This window comes from Urtica dioica, chromosome 2 (genome assembly GCF_054948205.1).
Source record: "Urtica dioica subsp. dioica isolate 48M chromosome 2, U.dioica_male_clone48M_v1_H2, whole genome shotgun sequence".
Taxonomy (NCBI): Eukaryota; Viridiplantae; Streptophyta; class Magnoliopsida; order Rosales; family Urticaceae; genus Urtica; species Urtica dioica.
This window is the reverse complement of record NC_142757.1, coordinates 38436080-38462256: the sequence shown is the minus strand read 5'-3', so window position 1 is coordinate 38462256 and position 26177 is coordinate 38436080. Positions and strand designations below refer to the sequence as shown.

Genomic DNA, 26177 nt, shown 5'->3' with positions numbered 1-26177 from the left:
CTTGAAATTATTTTCTATGACATCTTAAATACTTTGCAATATTTACTCTTTCTCTAAGATTACAAACGATCTTTTGTACGTATGTTATACAGTATTGGATAACTGCTCTCTGAAAGAATCTATAAACAGGCAAACAAGTACCTAACCAAGCTTAATACTTTCCCCTCGGAATCAATACAAAAACGGCAGTGAAGTGGGAGGTGATTGAAATAACTAATAGGATAATAAAATGACTTAAAATAAAAACTACTGTAGTCTGTATATCTGTTGTATACTTGAACTTTTCTCTTTACAAAAAGTAAATTCCCTTCAATTTTACTGCCATCTTTTGCTGGTAGGTTTAGCTGAAGCAATGAAGCTATTGCTAGCAGCAGCTTTTTTAATGCCTGAAAACAATGGTATAAAACATTATTGTATAATATGAAGTAGAAGTGTTTCTATGAATGTGCTGATCAGAAGACTGGAAAGAAGTTTGGATATAGTTTGAAGTCTTTCACTACGTACTTGATGAAACCTTGAAAGACCCTTTCGACTTCGATGAAACAGTCGACATGGTTTTCTCTGTTTTTCGAGCGGCAAGTGATGAAACTCTAGATGTGGTTTCAAGCCTGTAAACATATATATTGAAAAATGTAAAAAATTAAAAATAAATGTATAAATATTCAAATATAAACAAATAAAATACTTGAATGTTGAAGCATTTCATTACCGATTAGACTTTGGAGGTCCTGCGTTTTCGATGGAGCGGTCAGTTGATTCTGTTCCGACAGATAGGTCACCATCAGAATTGTCACTTAACCTCTCCTGATCATAATCTGCATTATTTTCTCCAAACCCTGATAGCTCATGATCATCACCTGCTCGGATTTTCTGACCTAACTCACTTTGGCTTCTAATCTCTTTCTCTTTCTCTTCGGATTTTCCTGTTGAAGAGATTAGCCTTTTCTGAGAAGTTTCTGGAATGGGTTCTCTGCTCGGAGAAGGTGAATTAAACCTTGGCGATGATGAGACTGAACCGTCCTTATCACCACTTGAAGTACTCGGATACACATTTTTTAGTTCTCTGAGCAATTGAAGCCTCTCAATCTCTTCATCTTTTTTGGCAATTGTGTTTCTGAGAGTAGCCACCTGAAGGGATCAAAATTAATTGACTTGTGATCATATATAAACGTGTTGTTTTTTGTTTTGGTTTGGTTTGGTGTTGTTTTGTTTTTTTTGTTTTTTTTTTTTTGTTTTTTGTTTTTTTTTTTTCATTTCATTGTGAACCTTTGTACCAAAAGAAATATCAGAAAAATGAAAAACAAGATGTTCTTTTAAAGTATTAAATATGTATCTGTACTATCATTATGTGTATACTATCACTGTAACTCTTAACGTAGGTATTATACATACCATACTAGTCCCTTCGATGTTTATCAAATTCACGTATATTATTCCTATTTTGGACCTTTTATTCGAAAGTAAAATATTAGAAATGTGAAAATGAACCTGGTCAACCAATTCTTTGACATCCCGGCCCTCTTTAATATCCCGGCCGTCCTTATTGGTTCGTGCAGCGCCGAGTTCAACTCCGGAGACCCTTTCGGCAAACTTCAATGTACTTAAACTTTCCGAGTAGGAAGTCTCATCGGGATTAAGCTGCACAAACATTAGGGTTTTCGCTTGTCCCCCTAAAGCATGTATATATAAATAATTTAGATACGCGCATATCGTTTTAGACCACTCGAAAGACCGCAAAGAAAATCACCTAGAGAGCTTTGGAGAACTTGCGTGAGTTTGCTGTTTCTGTAAGGCACGTGAGAGCTCTTTTGCGATAGCGAAAAAATCACATCGCCGAGAGCCGATAGTGATTTGTTTATGTGCTGCGCTTCTTTGAGGCGGTCTCCGGTCACCTCTGACCGGTCAACCCTTTCACTTCCCGCGAGATCCACTAAGTGAAGGTTTCCATGCAATGTCGAACCGGCCTTTAGATCTTGCCCACGGACATGAATCGTTACGCAACTGTATAAACAAAGATGTTAAACTCTCGATATTACTTGGATCCAAAAATAATAATCTTATTTATTTAAAAAAAAAAAAAAAAACATGTGTTTTAATAAGTGTGGCATTTATATAATTTGTTTGACAGTAGATCACAATAGTTCTGTGTTAACCGTTTGTCAAGTTTAAACGTTGTGTTCCCTATTTATGTCAATTTCAACAATTATTTGTATAATTTATTGACTTTACCGCCGTGATGAAGAGTCTAAAATATCAATATAGCTCATAGTTTCAATATATGTTAATTAAAAAGCTTTCGTTATTTTACTTCAATTTAAAAATATAATATATCGTTTATATGATTTAAATATAAAATATAAATGGGTTTTAGAGTTACCATTACTTAAAAAGTCAACAAAATTTATGGCCAAAGGTCGAAATTATCATAAATGGTAAACAAAAGGTAAACATTGAGACATAATAAAACATGGGATAATTCTAACATAGTGTCAAACATGTAGTATAAATGTAACATTTCATTGAAACACGAGGGAATGGTATTCTTTTTTTCTTTTCTTTTCTTTCGTATAAGTCTACACATGTAAGACTTGTCTATAATGAACGGAGTTCATCAATAAAATATTGAATTTTGTTTACAAAATCTGCTTAATCAGCTCGTATATCATTGCGTAGAAAGAAGAAAACCTGTGGGAGCGACTACTTCGTTCGTTTAGGGCAGTGGCTCCAACGGATCTATTCCTCAATCCAAAGTCCATTAAATCAATCACATCGCTCGTCGATCTAACGGCGTGCATGCTTGCATCAGGTACTGCCAACCCGTTGAGTTGATAGTTCGTCAAAATCCCCAATGTGTTTGCGAATCAAGGCAAACAAAAATAGTAATTCATATAAAAAAAAAAGGTTATTAAGTTATATAGCCACACGGATATAGCGAATTGAGATATAACCCACCTTTGGTTAATTTCTTGTAAATAGCCAAGTAAACTTATTAACAGATTAGTAAAAAACTGTCAAACATATATTTTAGGTAGTTAATAGGCTGTCATTGGCTATTTATAAAGTATTTACCAAAGATTGGCTAATTTACAATCCTATGGTGGTTTACGTAGCCAATTTTTTGAAAAAAAAAAAAATGGAGAGATGAGTTCGAGTCAATGCTAAAAAAAAAAGTAAAAAAGAAAAAAAGACATTTGAAGGATATTTCTTGTGAGAGCCGTCGTTGGCTAGCAAGTCTCTCACTTGCTCGTTGTATATTTCGACCATTTGAACTCCAATCTCGTATGCGATGGAGCTTTTTCTGTCCTGCGATATTCTGAACAAATCGTTCAACGCTCTATAGTTCACCCCCCAGTTTTCCTTTGACGACGAATCTGGACCGGTCTAAGGGAATCGAGCGAGATTTGATTATGAGAATTTAACTTGAAATAGTAATGACTAAGTTGAGATATATACCATTGTGTAGGTCTTCCCCGAGCCAGTTTGGCCATATGCAAATATGCAAACGTTATATCCGTCGAGAGCGGATCGTATAAACGGTTGTATATCAGAGAACACCTCGGCTGTCGAAAAATGACTGTCTTTGTAAATTGAAAAAATAAATCGCTAAACTGTATGAGAAAGAGGAAGGAAGAGAAAACCTTGAGTCGAAAGTGGGCCGAAGATTTTATTAAATTTGAACAACTTTTGGCCTTCTTTCCCGGGCTTAGAAGGGTTTGCCGTGACTAACTCTCCATTCTCGTTGAAGCTCTCTACAATTGTATTCTTTTCTTTTTTTCCGGGTAAGAATGGCCTTATTCGACAATATACTCTTATGTTTCCTAGAAGAAGAATAAAAAATTAGTGAAAATTTATAAAGGGAATACTGAAAATTAACCACAAAGAATTGAATAAATAACATGTTCAAGTTGTGTCACCCTTGAGATCTTGAAGTTCGTTGAACATCTTCCGGTTCTCGAGAAGCAGCGAATGGTAATTTTGAGCGGCATCAACTAGCGATTTCAGATTTGGCCCTGATGTACTCAAATTTTATAACACAAGTTACTAATTGATGCTAAATTGAAAGACCATAAAAATGTAAAATAATAATCAACAGTACCTAAGCCATTTAATTCCGTGGAATAGCTGGTTTTTGCTTTTCCAATCTCTCGCTTGATTGACTCGGAAGATAGCCTCAGCTCCTACAAAAAACAAACAAACATTTGTAGAATGAAATTACATGGATATATTTATAGGTACTAATTAAATCAGATATACAAATTGCATTACAAGAAATAGATGCGTTAGACACGAGAGCTATACCCGAAGAGCGTCGAATTGAAAATCTACAAAACTTCGAAACGTATTTTCTTTCTTGATCCAACTTTGACTTTTATTCTCTGAATTTGTCTCTAACTCCCCTATCTTTTTCTTCGATTCGTCTAAAAGCCTCTCGAGTTTTCTCAACTTTTCTTCGAACTCGATCTTGGCTTCATTTGCCTCTTTTTCCAATCCCGAGCATCGCAGTTCGCAATTCCTTTTGGTCACATCTAATTCTTTCTTTAGTGATGATATTTCAACATCATTTTGTTCCTTCTCCTTCGTCAACTTAGCCAAATTCTCATCCTCGATTATGGCTAGTTTCTCTTCTCTTTTATTATTATTACTCCTCTCATTCTGTTTGACATAAACAAATGATATAAGGAAATTATTGAAAACACAGTGCAGTCTCAGCGTAGAGTTGTTTTTACATGTACTTTCATCCTCATCTGAAGCTGATTTGCAATAATAACCTGCAATACCGCACAAATTTTGCTGATTAGTAAAAAATGAAATCCAAATGTTGTTTATAAAGTAAAATTTTGCTTATATGAGCATATAATTTTTAGTTACTTGTACCTCATTTTCTTCAGTACTTCCTGACGCAAGTGCTTCAAGAACTCGGAGCCTAGATTGGTATTTTTCTTCGCGAGCCTTGAAAAGATTATTTTGCTACGCCCAAAAAAAAAAAAATCAATTATTAACAAAGAATATTTGGTATTAAAACATGAGAAATGTTGTTCAACAATTTTACAGTTCTCAAGTGATCCGCTTGAGTTGATATACGCCTTTCGATCTCTTGAACCACTTTTCTTAACAAACACGCCACGCGCTGATGAACACCAACAACAGAGTCATAAATATATTTTTTTATTAATTAAATCTATATTATCTCTAATAGTGATAGTAATGTACATGTGGTATTTCGCTGTTTTTCCTCTCGACGCTCTCGTCCAAAATCCCATTGACGACGCTGAGAAGAGACTGCGTAGGAGCGTTCTGCAACAAAAGATGCTGAACCAAATTTAATGCGCATTGAACCGAAAAACCTTTGGATAAAAGAAACCGGGCTTTTCTAAAAGAAATATAATAAGAACTCTACGTCTAAATTGTTCGATTTCATCATCTCTGCGATCTTTGAAGCCGGTAGATCAGCATATCGCCCTTGTTTCAGCTGAAACACCTCGTGAAATTTGTGACCCACGTGATGATTCGACAATGAGGGCTCTGAGAGAATTAAAATTAAAATATTGAGTTGATATCAATGCGAATAAGTTTTTTATTTTTTTAATTTTATTTTAGAACGCACCTGCTAATACGGGGCTTAGTAATGTACGTTGATATTTGGACTCTGATAACATTTTCCTCTTCTCTTCGTCTGTCAATGGAGATGGAAAGATACGTGAAGTTGCACCGAAAACCGGGCTTTCGGGTTTTCTTGGGCTCTCTGCTTCGCTGCCATCGGCTCTAGATGTTGTTGCTATAATTTGTTTGGAAGCTAGGTTTGAGTTTCGGTCTTCCATGGCGGAATTATTCATGATCGTCGGAAATTTGGACGTGAAGAGGGATTAGTGTATAAGGGCATGCAATTCGCTAATATTAAGCTCCATCGTTAAAAAAATTAATAATTAATTCATAAGTGGAATAATAGCGGGGCAAAACAGAGAGGAGATAATAGCCAACAAAAAACAAATAAATTAGTATAATATTTGAGAAATTGCCACTAGTACCAAGATCTCAACTTTAATCTCGAGAATAGAGTTTGAATCAAGTTGATTCCACAAATAGCGTCTTATACTACTCATTTACAATTTTACCCATGTTGTCCGTTGGACCTTTGTATTTCAACTATCCCTTAGCCCACAGCCTTTTCAAGCGCCCTTCACCAAAAAATGATCTTAGGGCTTGTCGGCGAACAAGTTACTACAAAGCTCGATCGGGTTTGTCAACCGTCATTCTATGTCGAGAACATATAAGAAGCAAAGTTGTCAAAATTTTAAACAAAATTGATAGTTTTGAAATTTCAAGAGCAAACTGATATTTTTGGAATTCTTAACATTGAAACCGGAAAATATCAGTTTGATACTATTAGTCATTTCAAATTAATTATTTTTTAGCAAAGTTGTCAAAATTTGAAACGAAACTGATACTATTTGAAAAAATTATACTATTAGTCATTTCAAATTAATTGATTAGCAAAATAACCAACTATTATACTTTTAGTACAATAGCTTAGAGAACTTTTAGCAAAAAAATCAAAATCTACTGTGTCCAAATTTTGTTGATATTGTCTTAATTTTTTTGTTTTACCATGTATATAAGGTGTATATCTCCACTAAAAAAAACATCGACAACTAAGTAACATTTTTGTAGATTTTGACTATTTAAGTAATTTTAAACAAATCTTAATTATTTTATAAATTATTAATTTCAACTAGTTATTTAGGGAGAAAAACCTATATCCCTTTTCGCAATTTCGGAGACCATGTCAATAGATAAAATATGGCATGATCATAATTATTTTTATATAAGTTAACAAGTAACTTATTGAATTATATATATAATTTACAATATATATATATATATATTGTAAATTTGGGCTTAGGCAAGAGTTACATATGGACTTCCACATCCTTGATAGCGTCTAGTGTTCCTTGTTGATGTCAGATTCAGTCCCTAAACAATCAGAAAACTATATAATATATTGATGTATCGTATTTATGTATATTTGCGTGGATCTCAAAAATTTGTCGTATAGAATTGAAATAAAGCTGAAATATATCGAAAGTAATGAACTGTAAATAAAGAAGAACGAATTGAATGATTGTATTGCAAGCTGATCGAACTAGTACGATTGGGGTTGAACTCGACGCACTGAAAGATGACGAACTCAACAAAGCTTTTGAGTACAAATTCGAAATAATAACATAATAGTAAAAGAAAACCTCGTGGTTCGATATGACTCAATCTTCGTCTATTTATAACAGATGTAGTTTGTATACTGAGTGCGTTGAATAAATGTATTTTGGTCCTAAAAAAATAAAATTTGTCATTTTCGTAAAGTTTTAATAAACCAATTGTTTTCGTAAAATAGCAACTAAAAATCCGCTATTTCTATAATTTTCCACACTTCATTTATAATAAAACTATCAAATTTTAAATTTTTTCTTAGTAAAGTGACTAATTTAGTAATATTTGTGCCCATGCACGAGTCTGTCTATCATAAGTAGGGGTGGCAATTTGGTCCGGACACGAAACACGAAACGGTTACGACACGATTTAAAGCGGATTTGGATCTCAATAAATGGGTCGGTTCTTAATTGGATCGAACACGCTAACACGATTAAAAAATGGTTCAAAATGACACGATTACGGTAACACGATAAAAAGCCGATTAACACGATTATTAAATGGTCGACACGAAACACGATTACGACCCACACGAATATGATCCAATTAACACGATTACGAGTGATAGCACGATTACGATCCATTTAAACACGATTAATATTATATGTGTAAAATTATAAATTTATAACTATAAACATAAAATATATAATTATAAACATAAAAATGATATTAGAAAACATGATGTAATAAATAAAGTATATTCGTATAAATATCAATTCACGTATGATAACATATAATCAATAGTATACCAATTGACTGAACGGGAGCAATAAGAATCCCAATTCATTTCGAACAATCACAATTATTATAGTCTCATAATAACATATCATATTCAATTTTGTTTTATTTAAATTCATATCGAACAATTTTCATTCACAATTACAATAACTATCATATCATAATAACGTATCATATTCAATTTTTTTGGATTTCAATTAAATTCATATTGAAAAATCACAATTTGAAATTGACAGTCACAATAACTGTAGTCTCATAATACCGTATCACATTCAATTTTATTTTATTTCAATCCAATTCAATTCACATCGAACAATTACAATTTACAATCACAATAACTATCATCTCATAATAACGTATCATATTCAATTTTATGTGATTTTAATTCAATTCAATTCACAATCACAATAACTATCGTCTCATAATAACGTATCATATTCAATTTTGTTTGATTTCGATTCAATTAAATTCATATTTTAAAATCATAATTTATAATTGACAGTCGCAATAACTATAGTCTCATTATAACGTATCATATTCAGTTTCTTTAAATCGTATGAGTATTAGTTAGAGAGTCACTCGTAGTGTATTTGTTGAATATGTGAATGTGAATTTGGGTATTGTTGAACTTTTGATTTTCGGTATTGTTGAACTTCTGGTCTTGGGCAGTGTTGAACTTCTGGTTTTGGCTCAAGTTTAAAGTGTGTTTGTTTTTTGTGTAAGTGTTTTTATTTTTTATTTTTTACAGGCTATAAATGGATTGTGATTCTAAATCAGTTGAAAAAACAGTGTAGATGTATCGGAAGTTAGTACAAAAAGAAAGAGGACAATTCTGATCTTATGACTTATGTTTTTTGTTTATAATTATATCGCAACTAATTGAGTCCGAATGTCTAAACACGGTTAAAACACGGTTAAATACATTTTAACACGACTATTAAACGGTTAAATTTAAACGGTTATGGATCTGTAAAAAAAATAAACGGTCGGATTTGGATCTAGATTTCAAACACGATTAATAAATGATCGGATTTGGTTCTAGCTATTATTTATACAAACACGATTAACACGACACGATTACGACACGAACACGAAATTGCCATCCCTAATCATAAGCATCCTCCCTCCAATTATTTATGGGATCCCAATATTTATTTACAGAGCTCAAGATTTATTAGCTTTTAAAATAAGTTATTTTTTTCATAAAGTTATTGAAAGGACGTCCCACTCTACGTTTAGTCAACTCACTCACATTTTAGCTAATCCATATAATTAGAATGACGAGAAAATAGATACTTTTAAATCTGTAACAGCATTTTCTCGCTCTAGTTTTTGTTACTTATTCAGCCAGCCATTTCTAGTGCAACTATATCAGCTTCCTAGTACAACAAAGGAATCAAGTGGTCACTTCAAATATACATTTAAACAAAAGTTCAAGCTTCGCTCAAGCGAGGCTAAGGTAAACATAGCAGTACTTAGCTTTCTATTTAACTGTTTAATTTTAAATTCTTATTATTTTTAATTTCAATGATAAGAATGGGATGAACTACCAAATGTTAATTTGAGATGTATTATATATTTCTCTTACTCTTCTAATCTGATCATGTGAAAGAAGTTGCATTTAGTTTTTTATTAGTCACGAACAAAAAAAGATGAAAGCTTGAAACACCATCAACTTTTTGGTTTCAAGAACAAACAAAAACAGTTATCTATCAAGATCGCATATCCGCCACGGAAAATACACGAACTAAACAGACATTAAGATGACTTTTTATCCAAAAAAACAAAAAAACTAGGGAGAAATCGTATTTTACTATTCTTCAGGGGTGTCAAGAAAAGGTCTATACACACGCATGTCGAACATCACATCACAGACAAGAAAAGGTGATCACTCATGTCTTCTCTTCTTCTTCTTCTCGTTCTTATCAGAAGCGTTCCTCATCTACAACACCAAAAAAAAAAAAAAAAAAACATTTCAGTGAGTAACAACGGCTTATGAATACAGCCCACAACTTAATTATAGAGCTGATAAACAGACTCACCATGATGATGAGAATCCGAACAAAGACGGCTACAAAGTCGGTGAAAAGAGTCAAGGCATGCTTAACGTAATCTAGATCGCCCAAATGAGCCTTCTCGATGATTTCCTGAGTGTCAACTACCATGAAGCCCACAAACACCAAGAGCCCGAAATACAACTGCATTTACGTAAAGAGAGACGAAGAAATATATCGTTATGGAATTGCAAGCTCGGCTATGCATACGAGGATATTATGAAGAAAAAAGGAATGCAAAAGATACTGAACCTCAAACTTGAAAATGGCTGTGGAGCCACCAAAGATGGACGAAGCAAAGTGAAGCCATAGAAGCATGGACAAGCCAGAAGAGAGAAGGCCACCGAGGTAAAGGTACTCTCTGCGCCTCGCCAACATCGCTGCTCCCGAGAAACACGCAAAAGCCAAAGCAGTACCCACGAAAGCACTCACGAGAATGCTGACAAAATAGAAAGTAGAATAATTACAATTAATTTTCAATCTACCAAAAACATATGCCACAACAGTGGTTTTGGATGCAAAATGGCAATCCAGTAACAAATATCCATGTAATAGAAAGCTACCTTGGGTCGATTTGGATAGCTAGCTCGATCAGAGGACCAATGGAAGCCCCTTGAAAAGCAGCCGACACCATCAACAGAGTGACCCTCTTTCGCTGCTCGGAAAAAAAAAAAACAGATTAAGAATGTTAACAACTAATAAAACAGAAAAAACAAAGAAGACGATAAGCAAAGAAGCATTACCTCTTCATAAGGTGGGGTTGATAGTATCCAAGTCACAATGCCTATGGCCGCGAAAGTCGTGAGAAGTCCACCGATGTTGAGAAGCGTGTGAAGGTACGCTCCGGCGGCCAAAGAGATCAACGTGCAACACAGAGTCAGATAGACCTGCATATCCTCAATTTACAAACTATAAATATTTTACCCCTTTTTAAAGACTAATCTGGCGATCAGCAGCGATAACCATTTCAAAATTCATACAAGTCACCCATGACGAAACAAACTTCCATAGACCTAATCTTAATCTTAGCAGAGTTTCGACATCGATTATAGTTTCGAAGAGTTTATCAGAAATTTATTCCGAATTTTTTTCAAACCCTAATTCAACCTTCTGTCTCCACTGAAAAGGTCACATAACATCAATAATTATGTCAAATTATCAATTCTCTTCCATTCGAAATTGAGAGCGAAGAAAGAATTACAATCCATTTCAGAAGTCAACGAGAAAAAATCAAAGCGCTTTCACGCGACATGTAGAAAAAAAGTCATATAGATTGATCTTTCTTTTATTATTTCTTTTGGGAAGCCAAACAGGAATCGAAATACTGCGAAAACGCACGAATTAGGCTTACTTGTTTGAGATGAGACTGGACGACCGGAGATATCTGACGGAAATTCTTGAGCGAATCATAGCTCCAACGGTTTCTTGAACCAGTCTGGGAATCGAAGAAAGATGCGAACGCGTCCATTGACGATGGCGAGAGATGGAGAGAAATCTGAAAGCGTGCTTTGTCGAGAAAATTCGAAACTGAAATAGAAATTTTCTTTTGGATGGGTCCAATCTCCTTTGCGTGAGTCTTATATATATTAATTTTGTTTCGTATTTTTTTATTTATGAATTTGCAAAGAATTTAATGTGGAGTTTCGTGGAATTTTCTAGGCTTTTTCATTTTACAACGATACCCTTTTATGAGAAGTTCATGGAAACATCTAGATAATACGGGTCATTTCTGATATATAAAAAACATAAACAAATAATAAAATACAGATAATACGGGTCGCTTTGGCGAAAAGGTTGACTTGACTCAACCAAATTACGTCAACTAAGCAAGATATCTTCATTTACCAAAGATTAAAAACAACAAAATTTGGACACAATTAGACATGCAATGACGTGCTACATCCAGTAAGATCTTGCCACATATGCCGTGTGGTTATTACATTTTTTTTTAATTTCTAATTCGTAACAATATCAATCTATTTCCCTTAGAGAAAATAAAAACAAACAAAACAAATGACAATAAATATTAAATAAAATAAAAAAGGTAACAATCCTAAATCAAGAATAACGTGTAGTATATAATGGTCATCATGAATTTGATAGTGTTAAAGTTCAACTAAAAATCAATTGATTGATGTTAAGTGCAAAAATTTAACAGATACATAATTACATGTTCATTTACCCACAATATATAAAACTTCATGATACTTGACATGATGATATTAAATGGCAGATCCAATCTAAGTTTTTGGAATTTGACTCACCGATATATAATTACATGTTTATTTATCCACAATATATAAAACTTCAGGATAATATTTGACATGATGATATTAAATGGCAGATCCAATATAAGTTTTTGGAATTTGACTGATAAGCGCGTTTTAAACGTGTTTGTTTGTACTCTCGGGAGTGAAAAGAAGTTAGTTCGAGAGCATTTTCATGTGTTTTGGAGTGTTTTTCTTAATTTTCAGAGTTTGGAGGTTCAAAAATGACAAATAGAGCATTTGAGTACGACGGGGCAATCGCAAGAAGTTCAGAACATCTTTCGGATCTCAATTCCGACACCCGGAGCTCAAGATAGGTGGTTCAAGGTGAACCAAGCAATGCACAAACTTCCAGAGTCCTGTGCGTTTGCCCTGTGCGGCCCCTGTGCGGTGCACAGCCCTGTGCGTTTGCCCTGTGCGGCCCCTGTGCGGTGCACAGGCTGCCCAGAAGACCTGTGCGGTGCACAGGAAGACCTGTGCGGCGCACAGGCCCCAATTCCCACTTTTTTTGTCACGCGTTTTAATTGTAATCCAAGCCGTTGGATGCGATCCGACGGCCCATATGAGCTCCGAAAAACCTAGGAAACCTACAAAAACACTTTAGTTTATTCAGAAACATATCTTTACTTTTGCTTTTAGTTTTTTTTCTCATTCGGCCGCAAAATCCCGGGAGAGAAGAAGTGTTTAGAGAATATCATCGTCATCACAATTTCATTCTCACCATTCATAGTTTTTATCTCTATTCTCTGAATCTTTGGAACTCCAGTTTTTATCTCTATTCTCTGAATCTTTGGAACTCCCGTTTTTATTAATATAATTCAGTTTTAGTCATGATTGTTTTATATTCATCTCCGTTTTTATTAATATAATTCAGTTTTGCTTATTGTTTTCCGTTTATATTCAATCATGTCAAATTAATATTCATATGCTCTATCATGTTTGTTTATTTTAATTCCGTGTGTAATGCTTGAATTCGATTAGCTACCGTGTTCATGATATTAGGATTGCTTGATGCTCGGAAGAGATTAGGTTAGTCATGCACAAGGATTAATTTACTGGGATACATTCCTAGGCTAGACATAGCTAGGCTGTTTCGGAGTCGTGTGAACGTTCTTGTTTTTAATGCTAGCCATTGTTTTTAGGGGTTGAGATCGAGAGAAGATATCCCGGCATAGGTTTAGATTCTTAGATGTTCGAGAGAAATCTTAGATTACCATTATCGTGAGCGTGATTAGCAAACATAAGAGTGTGTGTTTTGTGCGTAATTCCGGAATCCAAACCATAGGAATAACTTGTGAAGCCATAGTTCTTGCTTTTTTATAATCGTAATCTTTCGTATTTCAACAAGTTTTTAATTTTCGTTTGTTTTTTTATAACCATCATAATCATCAAATCATCAAGTTCAATTCGTGCTAGTAATCTTGTCAATTTAATTAAACATTTTCCTCGTGGGATCGACTCGTACTTACGAACTCTACTACTTGAGCGACTACGTGCACTTGCGTACGGAAAAATCGCAACATTGACTCAAGTTGAGCGAATGCAAAGAATATCCTCTTTAATGAGCATGGTAGAAGTAACATTGAAATTGAAAGAGAACGAACAAAGTTAAGGGCTCTAAATTACTCTCTTTTTCTTATTGCCAATTAGTTTTTAGAGAAATTGTCTCATTTGTCACAAATTTCATAACATTTTCTCACTTTTCATCAAAAGACTAATTTTTCCCAAAATGACACCATTTATGTCAATAATGTTGACATCTATTTTTGCCATTTACTATGAGATGTCAATATTGTTGACATAAATGTCAACAATGTTGACATCTCGGTGGCATTTTAGAAAAATTAGTCTTTTGGTGGAAAGTGAGAAAATGTTATGAAATTGGTGACAAATGGGGTAATTTCTCTAGTTTTTATACAAAATTTCATAGTACTTCAAAAAAAAAATCTTTAATGAATAAGAGAAACCATGAGAGCTCATTAGCAGTGCAGATGGCTATAATGTTCATACTTTAGGCCACTATATAGGTCAAAATTTTATACTTTACGCCTTAGAGAAATAAAAACGTTGTATTGAACTTGGTTAATAACACCATCTCATATCTCAGTACAATACACATGAAAAGATAACCGTCATATTTTTTCTTGACCAAACACAGAAAGTTAAATAGCATCTTTACAAACCCCCGACTTTTTTTTTCTTCCTGCAATAATAATAAAGCATAAGAAGATCAAGGTTTGTACATCAGAGTCACAACCTTTTTTGTACTATTTCACCTCTCTGATGGAAAAAAAAAACCGGTGAATTGCGTCGTCCAAGAGGATAGCGTCGTCTTCGTTCCAACCATTCATCCAAACCCACATTTCCACTTTGTGTTCCCTCGTCTCAAAGCCCTTCTTCAGAGTTGTCATCTTGAAAGGACCCGCTCTGTGACCACGAGCCGTACGGCAATACCATGAACACGCATTCACGTCCACGTCAGACCAATGACCCGAATGCTCACCGTTCCAAGTCATCCCCGGGATTTCCTTCAACGCAGACCCTTTGCCTTGGTTTCTCGAGTCCCTCGTGTCTCTGGAACCTGAAACAACAGTCAAAAGCATCTCCAATGATGTTGTTTTTACAATGTTATGAACTCTCAAGTTTGGAACACAATATATAGTTACCATTACCAATGTCCTTCTTTACTGGGGTGTCGAGCTCTGGCTCGCTGTCGCTCAATTCTATCAACTCGACCTTTGTAGTGCTTTCGTATTCCAACACTATCACCGAACTACTGCTCTGTTGAACCTCTGGTGAAGTCGAGAACTTGTCTTTTGGAGCATCGTTGCCGACTTCCAGTTCGAGAACTTGACGTTCTTGAGGCGGCTTTTCATTAGCCGAAGTTACAGATTGATTGCTTTGATCCTTTGTTCCTGAGATGAATTAGAATCTGAGAACCCTCGGGAAGTAAAAGAAGCATGACAATGATAATGTGAAAGAATGGCATCACAAATGGCTTGTACAGAAATTCATTACACAAATTATAAATATTGAACATATATCAGTGTAACTGATGTAGGATACAAAAAAAAAATATATTGAAAGTTTGAACTCACCGCTGTTTATTTGATCATCTTTGTGACCATTATCGCCGACTTCTGGTTTAAGAGCACGCCATTCTTGAGGCGGCTTTTCGATTGCTGATGTTACACATTTCAGAGCATGACATTCTTCTGTGTCTGAGGTATGTTAGAGCTGTATTAGATTTTGTAGGACATAACTGGTGTGGGATAGGAAATAAAGAAATATTAAGAATTTGTAACTATACCCTGAGAGAAACACGTTTTCTAATATAGTATTAGAGAATCCGTTTGAAATGGTATGAATATATTGGTTCAAAAATCGCAAGCATGCTCTCAAAATCAATCAGTGGTAATTAAGGATAATAATAATCATATAAGAAACATTTACCAGATTGGTAGGAAAAATTTCCACTACCATAATCACTGCTAATTGGCGTATCAGGCGAGTAATTAAGTCCATTTCTGTGATCATCTTCAGATTCCTGAACGATAAGAGGTTCCGCGATAATTTCTGGAAGCTCATTTAATAATCTCTGTCGCTCCGATTCTTCGCCGAGAAGCTGAATTCTATCTACGTAGTCGCTCAATGTATATTTCGGGTTAAGGTTCACACACACAAAAAAAAAAAAAAAAAAAAAAAAAAAAAATTGTTGTGGAATGTTATATAATTAGTACTTAAGAAAAGGATATTCTCTTCGCCATCCCTTTTCATTGGCCTGATCGATTCGCCTCTGTAGGGATTCCATCTCTTTTGGAATCCACTGAACAAGATTCAGTTTGAACTATTAAGTTTTCATAAAGTATTTTTGTATATAAACTATTTGTGTTACAACATCACTGATCTATATATATCGCCGATGTATATTCAGAATTATGTGTACTTAAATCAATGGATTGTGTGTGTGTGTGTTTGAGAGAGAGAGAGAGAGAGAGGTTACATGATTTATCATATCCTTATGCAGACTTCTCGCCTTGTGCTCAAGCTCGACCTATAATTAAGGAGTCGAATCCATTGTTTAATAAACCAATTACTATAAATGAGATATATTTACACACAAACACACTTACAACTGTGGGCTTTTTGAGCAGTCCGTCTTTTATTCTGTCATGCAAATCTTCACACTCCTCCTGCATTAATTTTCATTTGATTTGAATATTATTCCGTAGCTCAAACTAGTCCTTAAACATGACTATTGATCTAACCTCAGTGAAATTGTCATTTGAGAGCTTAGAGACAGGGAAGTCTTCAGGACAATCAAAGAACTGCAATAGAATATGGCCACTATTTGATGCAGTTACACCTGTTTGTAAACCATATAAATTCCTTAAATCATAAATAAGAATAACAATATCGATATAAAATCAACCATTGTCGAGACTCGAGAATATACCTTTGACTTGCAACAGCTGGTGAGAGTTCTTCTGCAGATAATCATTGGGATTGCATTTCACTCTCACAAAGCTTCCCACGACTTTCTCGAAGAACTCTTCCGGTTTCTTCAACAATTCCTCCAATAAACTCCTCTTCAAGTACACGAGTTTGATATTCACGCTATTCACCATCGCGTAACAGCTCTTTTGAACATCTCGATTCACTTTCGCCTTTTGAGTTTTCCAAGGTGAGCCCCGCGATTTCTGCGTGTTAATCAAATCCACATTTGAATTCGCGTCTTCTTTTTCCACATCAGACGAAGAACTGCTGAGAATCCCGTCCCCGGTGGATTGCTCGCAGTTAGAAGCGAAATGGACGACCAAAAGCTTGTTCAAACTATTCTTCAACACGAATTTCTTCTTGAATAGCGAACGTAGCGTTTCGTCGCAGACGATTCTCTTCTTCTTCAGCGGGTCAAAGAGCTTGTTCTCGACGCAATACTTCATCACTACAGAAACAACTTCATATTCTTCCATTGCTTTACTCGTGTCTCTACCGACAGAATCGAGGAACTCTATCAGTGATTTCGATCCCCATCCAACAAACTCAAACTCGTTCTTCTTCGTTTTCGCATCACATGATTTTCTCTTGAATCGGCCTCTTTTCATGCCTGGTTTGTACTCATCCACTTCCTCTGATCCGTCGCAATCAGACACAACATGGTCATTCTCATCTCCCGAATCTCCAACATTTTCTTCGATCTTCCCGATATCGAGGAGATACGGATCGGACGTGCAATTACAATTGCTCTTCAACAATTCATTTGCCGAACGTAGACATTCCTTATTCAACCCTTCTTCCTTCTTGATAATCTCCCAATAGCCCGCGAAAAAGAACTCATACGTCTCCTCGTCTTTGAAATCGATTACAACCTACACAAAAAATAATAATAATAATAAATAAATAAATCATTCTCATATTGTTATATACTGTTCATTCTTGCTCCGTTCGACTTTATTACCCCTTCGGAACCAGCTGGCAAAACGGCCTCGATGAGCGACGCGAGTTTCAAACAGTTGTGGCAAAATCCCTTGTCGGTTTTGACGAGCACGAACTCGGATTCGTATATGCACCGTCCACATACGGCTACGGGGCAGCAGAGACAACGAAACTTCGATGACTTGTTGCAGAGGAAACAAGAATGCCAGTCTGTAAATTCATGTAGATGCAAATTCAGAGAGGGAAAAAAAAAACATAAAGGAATAAATATTATGTGACCCAAAATATATGATTATCATCTTACGACATCTCCAACGTTCTCCGGACTTCAAAAACGATTCATCTTTCCCAACACATTCCAGGTGATATGCTTTTAGACAGTCCCTAGAACATTGCAAAATGTTACATTTCATTGACAAAACCATAAATGGAATTCGGAAATTTTCAGAGAAGAACGTACGACTAGCACTAATTTCCCTTTTTAGAACACATTTTAGTGAGCATAGTGATAGCTCTTTGTTATATCACCTCAAAACATTACTATTATTTTAAATGTAAGTTTGAAATTTCGTAAAGAGTTCAAACAAATACGGACCATCTGAACTAGCAAAAAAAAAAAAAAAAAAGATGGTACTAATTAACTCAGTACGTGTATGTATTATTAATTTAAAAGTTAGATCCAACAAGCAGACAAAATGAATAAATTTCTATACCAAAACCTCTTGACTATTTTTTTTTTAATTTTAAGGATATAATATTCCGGTCTCACTTGTAATCGCAGATTATAAGATCTCCTCCATCTTTGCAACTGAAGCAGAACCCTTCACAAATTTCTTCCTTCCTTCTCTTGTTCTTCCTCCACATTTATTTTTATCTGACAATTAAAAATAAAAATTGATAAAAAAAAAAATGGGACCCATTTTAAAAGAATACTGAAAAAGGCAAGTGAATGAACTTTTCATGTTGGAATGTAAAACATATAGATACAACTCTAAAACAGATAACACTAGAAAATGGAGTTTTAGTAAAAGAAAGGGAAAAAAAAAATCCAGAAACAAACATACAAAAAAAAATCTCCGTTTATCGGAGTGATATTTTCCAACTTTGCCAAGCATTATTATCTCTCTAGAAATAAAAATAAATAAAACGAAACGAATATCATATGAGACTGAGAAAGATAAAAAATTACTTTTCTCAGAGTGAGAGAGAGAGAGCTCGAACTTACTTAAATAAACTATCAGCAAAAGATATTAGAAAAAAAAAATGGCCAACAGACGACTACAAAGAAAATGTAGAGTAGTTTGACAATCACGGAAATAAAAAACGAACTTTTGAGCGTCTGAGAAGAAGAAGAAAGAATAAATGGTGTAGTGGTCAAGAACCCAATTTTGCCATGCTATGGACGTGCTAGTCGTAGTACGCCAGAAAAAGGAATAATGTTTGTTTGAGTAATTTAAGTCGCTCACTGAGGAATTGGTGATATGACAAATCTACCCTTACATTATTACTACGGAAAATAAATAAATAAATAAAATCCTGTAATCATTGGAAAGAGATCAGAATAATAATCTCCGACGCATTGGACAAGCAAAACCATTTGTCAATAAAATAAAATAAAATAAATATATATAAATAAATAGACATGCAAAAATTTATTTATATATATTTATTTTAAAACCAAACATTTTCCCATCCCATTTCCTCATAAAAAATGAGGAACGGCTGAGTACCCAAAGCGATTGCGGACAGCGACAAGAGTGAAAAGATATAGACAATATCCATTAATACGAATGATAATTCGTGCTAAACAAATTGAACAACTTTTCCGATTCTATTCTATTTCATTTCTATTTAATTCCACTATTTAAAGATGCCTTAACTGCGTTTTCATTTTACGTGCATTTCTTTTCATAAACAATTTGGTCAAAACTCCCAATGAATACAATTTGCGATTTTCTTATTATTAAATTAATGTAACTTTCATTAGATTTATATATATATATATATATATATATATATAAGTATGGAAGTTTCATTGAATGTTACGAAATTCATGTGAAGTTTTCAATTCTGTACATGGAAATTTCAACAGTTAAATACCATCTTCAAAAACCTCAAACTTTTTTTTTTCCTTCTGTATAATAATCAGTATAAGAAGAAGATTAAGGCGTGCACATCATAGCCCCAATTTTTTGCTAGCTATCTCTCTTGACTTTCTATTTTTTTTTTTTTTTCTATTTCACCACTAAGTGCCTAGTTCTACCTACCCAAAAATGTGACCAACAAATTTTGTGGAAACAATACCAGTTTTTCTAGTCTTCTTTTATATTATATAATATATATTTAGCTCCCAGGGAAAAACAGGTGAATTGCGTCGTCCAAGAGGATAGCGTCATCTTCGTTCCAACCATTCATCCAAACCCACATTTCGACTCTGTGTTCCCTCGTCTCAAAGCCCTTCTTCAGAGTTGTCATCTTGAAAGGACCCGCTCTGTGACCACGAGCCGTACGGCAATACCATGAACACGCATTCACGTCCACGTCAGACCAATGACCCGAACGCTCACCGTTCCAAGTCATCCCCGGGATTTCCTTCAACGCAGACCCTTTGCCTTGGTTTCTCGAGTCCCTCGTGTCTCTCGAACCTGAAACAACAGTCAAAATCAAACCTAGGCGAGGCTGGGGCTTTTTAAAAGCTTTGGAGCAAAGTTGCGCTTATTATTTAATATCATCTCCAAAGAAGCTTACTTTATTCTATAAAACATGGATAGTAATAATGATGATGATATATTTATACTTACTAAGGTCCTTTGCTGGATTCAAATTCGTGTCAACCTCTGGCTCACTGTCGTCCAACTCTATCACCTCGACCTTTGAAGTGTTTTGATATTTCAGCACCGTTGCTTGTTGACCAAGTAATTGATTAGTATTCCCGCCGCCTATTGCGGAACTACTGCTAGATTGAAGATGTGGTGAAGTTGAGTCCTCGTGTTTCTGCAGCGTTTCTTCAGAAAACGGCATTTTGGAACGAGTTGCGTCAGTTTCAAGGTTTTCATTATCGCCGACTTCTGATTCGACAACGTGACACTCTTGAGGTTCATTAGCCGATTGATTGTTCTCATCCTTTCTTTCTGAGATACATGAAAGAAGAGGAAATATGGATGTGACAGAGATGAAGCATTTTCTTATATCATTTTGTAGATAATCATGATAATATGAAAGAAAGGCATAAACTTAAATTGAAATTAAAAAAGAAATGTGGGATAGGGTAAGAGACATTGGAAGTTTAAACTCACCACTGATTTTATCATCGTCGGGGTCATTGTCGCCAATTTCTGGTCCAAGAAAGTTCCATTCTTGAAGAGCCTCTCCATTAGCCGATGTTACACGTTCGTTTTTCTCATCTTTTGCGGCTGAGATATATCAGAGCAATATTAGAATTTCATGCCATAACTGGTATTGGATAGAAAAGAAAGCATATTAAGAATCTGTAAACAGAAACACTTATTCTAGATAAAATCTTCTAAATAACTTATTTCCTATTTCACTTTGAAACCTCTAATATAATCAATCCATATACAAACACGCTAAAGATTAAGAACTTGCCTCTTAAAAATAAAGTCAAATGACCAAATTTTCTTATAATAAAATGTCCTCAAAATCAATCAGCAGCAAAAACAAAAAAATATAAGGTCTTTTAGCTATATAGCCATTTGACTTATAGCATTTTGTATTCAATCTTTTATTAATTTTCTGTAAATAGCCGCCTCAACTTATTTACGGTACTCAAAAAGACAAAAAAAAACCCAAAATAGGCGGGAATGTTTTTGGGTATTTGTGTCTTTTTGAGTGCCGTAAATAAGTTGAGCTGACTATTTACAAAACATTTAAAAAAAGTTAGCTATCTAGCAATTCTTAGACTTTCGGTGGTTTAGTTGGCTAATTTTTTTGAAAAATATATAGATATTTACCAGATTGGTAGGAAAAATTTCCACTGCCATAATAGCTATCTGGAAAGTTAGGTGAAGCACTTCTAAATGGAGAGTCATAATTTTCAAAGTCCTCAACGACGAGAGGTTCCGCAATAATTTCTGGAAGCTCGTTTAATAATCTCTGCCGCTCCGATTCTTCCCCGAGAAGCTGAAGTCTATCTACGTACTCGCTCAATGTATGTTTCGGGTTAAGGTTTAACAGGAAAAGAAAAGTGTTGTGGAATGTTATATCATTAGTACTTAAGAAAAGGATATTCTCTTCTCCATCCCTTTTCGTTGGCCTGATCGATTCGCCTCTGTAGGAATTCCATCTCTTTTGGAATCCACTGAACAATATTCAGTTTTAAGCAATTAAGTTTCCATGGAGCATTTTGTATATAAACTATTTGTGGTACAACATCACTGATCTATATATCCCAGAAACCCTATGCCTATCTGTATTCAGAATTATGTGTACGTAAATCAATGGATTGTGTGTGTGCGTGTGCATGTGCGTGCGTGCATGTGTGTGTGTTTGGGAGAGAGAGAGAGAGAGAGAGAGAGAGAGAGAGAGAGAGAGAGAGAGAGAGGTTACATGATTTATCATATCCTTATGCAGACTTCTCGCCTTGTGCTCAAGCTCGACCTATAATTAAGGAGTAGAATCCATTGTTTAATAAACCAATTACTATAAATGAAATATATTTACACACAAACACACTTACAACAGTGGGCTTTTTGAGCAGTCCGTCTTTTATTCTGTCACGCAAATCTTCACACTCTTCCTGCATTAATTTTCATTTGATTTTAATATAATTTCGTAGCTCAAACTAGTCCTTAAACATCACTATTGATCTAACCTCGGTGAAATTGTCATTCGAGAGCTTAGAGACTGAGAAGTCTTCAGGGCAATCAGAGAATTGCAATAGAATCTGACCACTATTTGATGCAATTACACCTGTTTGTGAACCATAAAAATTCCTTAAATCATAAATAAGAATAACAATATCGATATAAAATCAACCATTGTCGAGACTCGAGAATATACCTTTGACTTGCAACAGCTGGTGAGAGTTCTTCTGCAGATAATCATTGGGATTGCATTTCACTCTCACAAAGCTTCCCACGACTTTCTCGAAGAACTCTGCCGGTTTCTTCAACAATTCCTCCAATAAACTCCTCTTCAAGTACACGAGTTTGATATTCTCGCTATTCACCATCGCGTAACAGCTTTTTTGAACATCTCGATTCACTTTCGCCTTTTGAGTTTTCCAAGGTGAGCCCCGCGATTTCTGCGTGTTAATCAAATCCACATTTGGATTCGCGTCTTCTCTTTCCACATCAGAAGAAGAACTGCTGAGAATCCCGTCCTCGGTGGATCGCTCGCAGTTTGAAGCGAAGTGGACGGCCAAAAGCTTGTTCAAACTATTTTTTAACACAGATTTCATCTTGAAAAGCGAACGTAGCGTTTCGTCGCAGATGATTCTCTTCTTCTTCAGCGGGTCGAAGAGCTTGTTGTCGACACAATACTTCATCACTACGGAAACAACTTCATATTCTTCCATTGCTGTACTCGTGTCTTCACCGACGGAATCAAGGAATTCCAAGAGCAATTTCGATCCCCATCCAACAAACTCGTTCTTCGTCGATTTCTTCTCTTTCCTCGTTCTCCCAGCCTTCTTCGGGTTCACATCACGTGAGTTTCTCTTGAATCGACTTCTTTTCCTGACCGGTTTGAACTCCACCGGTTCCTCTAGTTCATCGTAATCAGACACTATGAAGTGACTGTCGTCTTCCGAATCGCCGCCATTTCCTTCGATTTTCTCAATGTCGAGGAAATACGGATCAGACCTGTATTTATGTTTCTCCTGCAGTAACTCATTTGCAGTCCGAAGACATTCCTTGTTTAGGCCTTCTTCCTTCTTGATAAACTCCCAGTAGCCGGAGAAAAAGAATTCAGGTGACTTATTGTCATTGAAATCTACGCTGACCTACAGAACAAAACCATGAATGTGTTATTTATTCTCACTTATCAAGCTCGGTTTTCAAAACATAAACATGTTATACACATGCTGGATTTGTATATATACGTCAATGCCAAAACCAAGTTGCAATAAAGTGAAATTACTATCAATGCACAAAAATTACAATGCATTACAAAGGAATAGAATGCACACAATCCAAAAAGGAATGGGAGAAAGGTTATAAAAGTTCAGTTCGAGAATAGAGAACTTTTTATCCATCGTGTGGTAGATGAGCTCTCTTCTAAATTCCGCATAAATCAAAACTAAAATGTTAGAAAATTAGAGAACGTTCGCTAGAGTATTGTTACCTCTTGGGAATCAGCGGGCAAAACTTCCTCGAGGAGCAATGCAAGTTTCAAACAACTATGGCAAATTCCCTTGTTGGATTTGATAGGGACAAACTCAGAGTCTTGGATGCACCGCCCACATACGGCTAGAGGGCAACAGAGACACCGAAATTTCGATGACTTGTTGCAGAGGAAACAAGAATGGCAAGCTGTCATGTGAATAAGTCGCCATATCAACGGATTCAAATCTCTTTTTGGAGAAAAGTGCTATAAGAAAACTAAACTAAACTTGTCCTTAGACTAATTGCTTGCGATAAATATTTTCTGAATGAATAAGAAAACAGATTACATCCTAGGAACATAATGAAGAATAATAATTGCTACACTCAAGAAAATTTAAAGGAATAAGGATCATCGAAACAGGAAAGAAAGAAAAAACAGAAAAAGGGGTTGAAAAAAAAAACTAAGGAATTGTAGTTCGAGCTTCAAATTCAGAAGATAAAATCGAAAACGAGCAAACCATGTGTGGCTAAGGTTTGATGATATGATCTTACCGCAGCTCCACCGTTCTTCGGACTCCAAAAATGATTCATCCTTCCCAACACATTCCAGGTGATATGCTTTTAGACAGTCCCTGAGAGATTGCAAAATGTTAGACAGTCCCTGAGAGATTACACAGCGAGGAATGCATGGACCCACTGAGAAAAATATGGTCCTACTAATAGTTTCGAAGACATGCTTTTACACTTCATTTATGACAGAGTATTTATGGACTCACTTGTAATCGCAGATTAGAAGTTTTCCTCCATCTTTACAGCTGAAACAATATCCCTCACAATACTCTTCCTTCCTTTTCTTGTTCTTCCTCCTCGGCATTCTTTTTTCTCCAACTTTGCTTATCAGACAAACAAATAATAAATAAATAACAAATTGATAAATATATCATTCCTTAAAAACAGGACGGGTTTGAGAGGCAAGTGTAAAAGGATGTAAAATATATCCGATACACCACCAAAAGACAAATACAAGAGATGGGTTCCAAAATAATTTTGAAAAAAGGTTATACAGTCAATAAGCTAAAACGATTCTCCGAAAAAGAGGTCTCTTCCAACTATTCGCCAAGCATTGTTTATCGCTCTGTTTCGTTCATTTCCGTAACTAGAAAATAATTTATTTTAAAAAATATAAATATATATATACATATATATATATATATATATATATGAATGGTCATCTGAGAGAGGAAAAAAACTTTTTTTTTTTTCAGATATAGAAAAAACGAGAAAGATAGCTCGAACTTACCTCTCTTTTTGAAACGATTCTCGGACTTACTCTAACAAACTATGTATCTGCAAATGATAATAAGTTAATAAGCCAAAAAAAAAAAAAAAAGCAAAACTGACGAGTGAAATGTTATTTTACCAAAGGAGTGTCGTTTGATAGTTGACTGAAAAAATTCGAACAATTGAGGGTCTGCGACAAAGAAGAAGAGTGACTTGCCATGCCGATTGTACGTTGTGGTAGTAGTAGTAGTGCCAGGAATTATGATCGTTTTGAGCAGATTAGTGAAATGACAGATCTACCCCTACGTTTTGTATTGGAAAAGAAAAAGAACAGAGAAAATCCTCCTGTTTTAATGTAAAATCATTGATGTGGTTTTCTTCCCTGCGCGAAAAAATAAGTAATAAAAAAAGGGAAAGAAAAAACAACACGAAAGAGGAAAGTTAAATGCGGTGAGTGAAGCGGCAGAGTAGGTGTGGTCAGAGTGGTGGCAATGGCTTCTCTCAAATACAATCCACTTTTCATTGAGAATAATAAATCACCAGTTTTGGAAGAAGAAACAAAATAGTTCTTGGAGGAATGACCGATTCTTTGCAGTCTCTTTAAGGGATATGGACGAAATTATGACTAATATAGAAGTGTTCAAAAGGAAGAGATAAGCATAGTCGAAGGATGGATAAATTTTTTTACGTAGTCTAGCCTCTTCTCATTTACTACTTATCATTTACTTTTCCAACCTACTTTATAAAATGTATCTTTTTCTCTATCCTCCATCAATCAAAACTCAAAACACACTTTTTTTTTTTTCTCTCTCTCTCCAACTCTTTCATACTTCATTAAATTTTCTAATAAATCCAAAATATTTTCCCCCAACCAAAATTTTACAAAAATAATTTTTTTTACTCTCATCCAT

General features: G+C 35.1%; 4 protein-coding genes across 5 annotated transcripts; all 4 read right to left on the bottom strand.

Moving 5' to 3' along the window:
- Positions 1 to 122: 122 nt before the first annotated feature.
- On the bottom strand, positions 123 to 5834 carry LOC149404642 (kinesin-like protein KIN-14P). The gene is made up of 19 exons (XM_089607616.1): positions 5606 to 5834; positions 5399 to 5523; positions 5212 to 5295; positions 5051 to 5128; positions 4876 to 4968; positions 4728 to 4769; positions 4300 to 4653; positions 4097 to 4178; positions 3915 to 4010; positions 3639 to 3818; positions 3454 to 3560; positions 3203 to 3381; positions 2686 to 2850; positions 1748 to 2001; positions 1489 to 1670; positions 1051 to 1128; positions 710 to 945; positions 505 to 608; positions 123 to 386 (listed from the first exon to the last, which is right to left on the bottom strand). Exons 1-19 carry the CDS (start codon positions 5832 to 5834, stop codon positions 316 to 318), a joined length of 2739 nt encoding a protein of 912 aa, XP_089463742.1. The 3' UTR covers positions 123 to 315.
- Positions 5835 to 9542: 3708 nt separating this feature from the next.
- LOC149404641 (bax inhibitor 1-like) lies at positions 9543 to 11634 on the bottom strand. The gene is made up of 6 exons (XM_089606685.1): positions 11350 to 11634; positions 10742 to 10885; positions 10562 to 10653; positions 10251 to 10437; positions 9987 to 10142; positions 9543 to 9886 (listed from the first exon to the last, which is right to left on the bottom strand). The coding sequence occupies exons 1-6, from the start codon at positions 11464 to 11466 to the stop codon at positions 9833 to 9835; spliced, it is 750 nt and encodes a 249-aa protein (XP_089462811.1). The 5' UTR covers positions 11467 to 11634; the 3' UTR covers positions 9543 to 9832.
- Positions 11635 to 14356: 2722 nt separating this feature from the next.
- LOC149404640 (zinc finger CCCH domain-containing protein 44-like) lies at positions 14357 to 19103 on the bottom strand. The gene is made up of 13 exons (XM_089605437.1): positions 19031 to 19103; positions 18471 to 18575; positions 18006 to 18085; positions 17724 to 17911; positions 16722 to 17634; positions 16534 to 16631; positions 16399 to 16458; positions 16269 to 16319; positions 16021 to 16091; positions 15719 to 15918; positions 15364 to 15486; positions 14938 to 15180; positions 14357 to 14846 (listed from the first exon to the last, which is right to left on the bottom strand). Exons 2-13 carry the CDS (start codon positions 18563 to 18565, stop codon positions 14533 to 14535), a joined length of 2436 nt encoding a protein of 811 aa, XP_089461563.1. The 5' UTR covers positions 18566 to 18575; positions 19031 to 19103; the 3' UTR covers positions 14357 to 14532.
- A 919-nt stretch (positions 19104 to 20022) lies between these two features.
- LOC149404639 (zinc finger CCCH domain-containing protein 44-like) lies at positions 20023 to 25778 on the bottom strand. 2 transcript variants are annotated; one of them, XM_089605426.1, is made up of 14 exons: positions 25406 to 25778; positions 25286 to 25332; positions 24762 to 24878; positions 24538 to 24617; positions 24005 to 24192; positions 22721 to 23663; positions 22533 to 22630; positions 22398 to 22457; positions 22268 to 22318; positions 21949 to 22019; positions 21673 to 21869; positions 20998 to 21114; positions 20503 to 20832; positions 20023 to 20346 (listed from the first exon to the last, which is right to left on the bottom strand). In XM_089605426.1, the coding sequence occupies exons 3-14, from the start codon at positions 24857 to 24859 to the stop codon at positions 20045 to 20047; spliced, it is 2535 nt and encodes an 844-aa protein (XP_089461552.1). In that variant the 5' UTR covers positions 24860 to 24878; positions 25286 to 25332; positions 25406 to 25778; the 3' UTR covers positions 20023 to 20044. The 2 variants fall into 2 exon arrangements, with proteins under 2 accessions (XP_089461552.1, XP_089461544.1); XM_089605418.1 differs by having other exon boundaries at positions 24762 to 24873.
- Between the last annotated feature and the right edge of the window lie 399 nt (positions 25779 to 26177).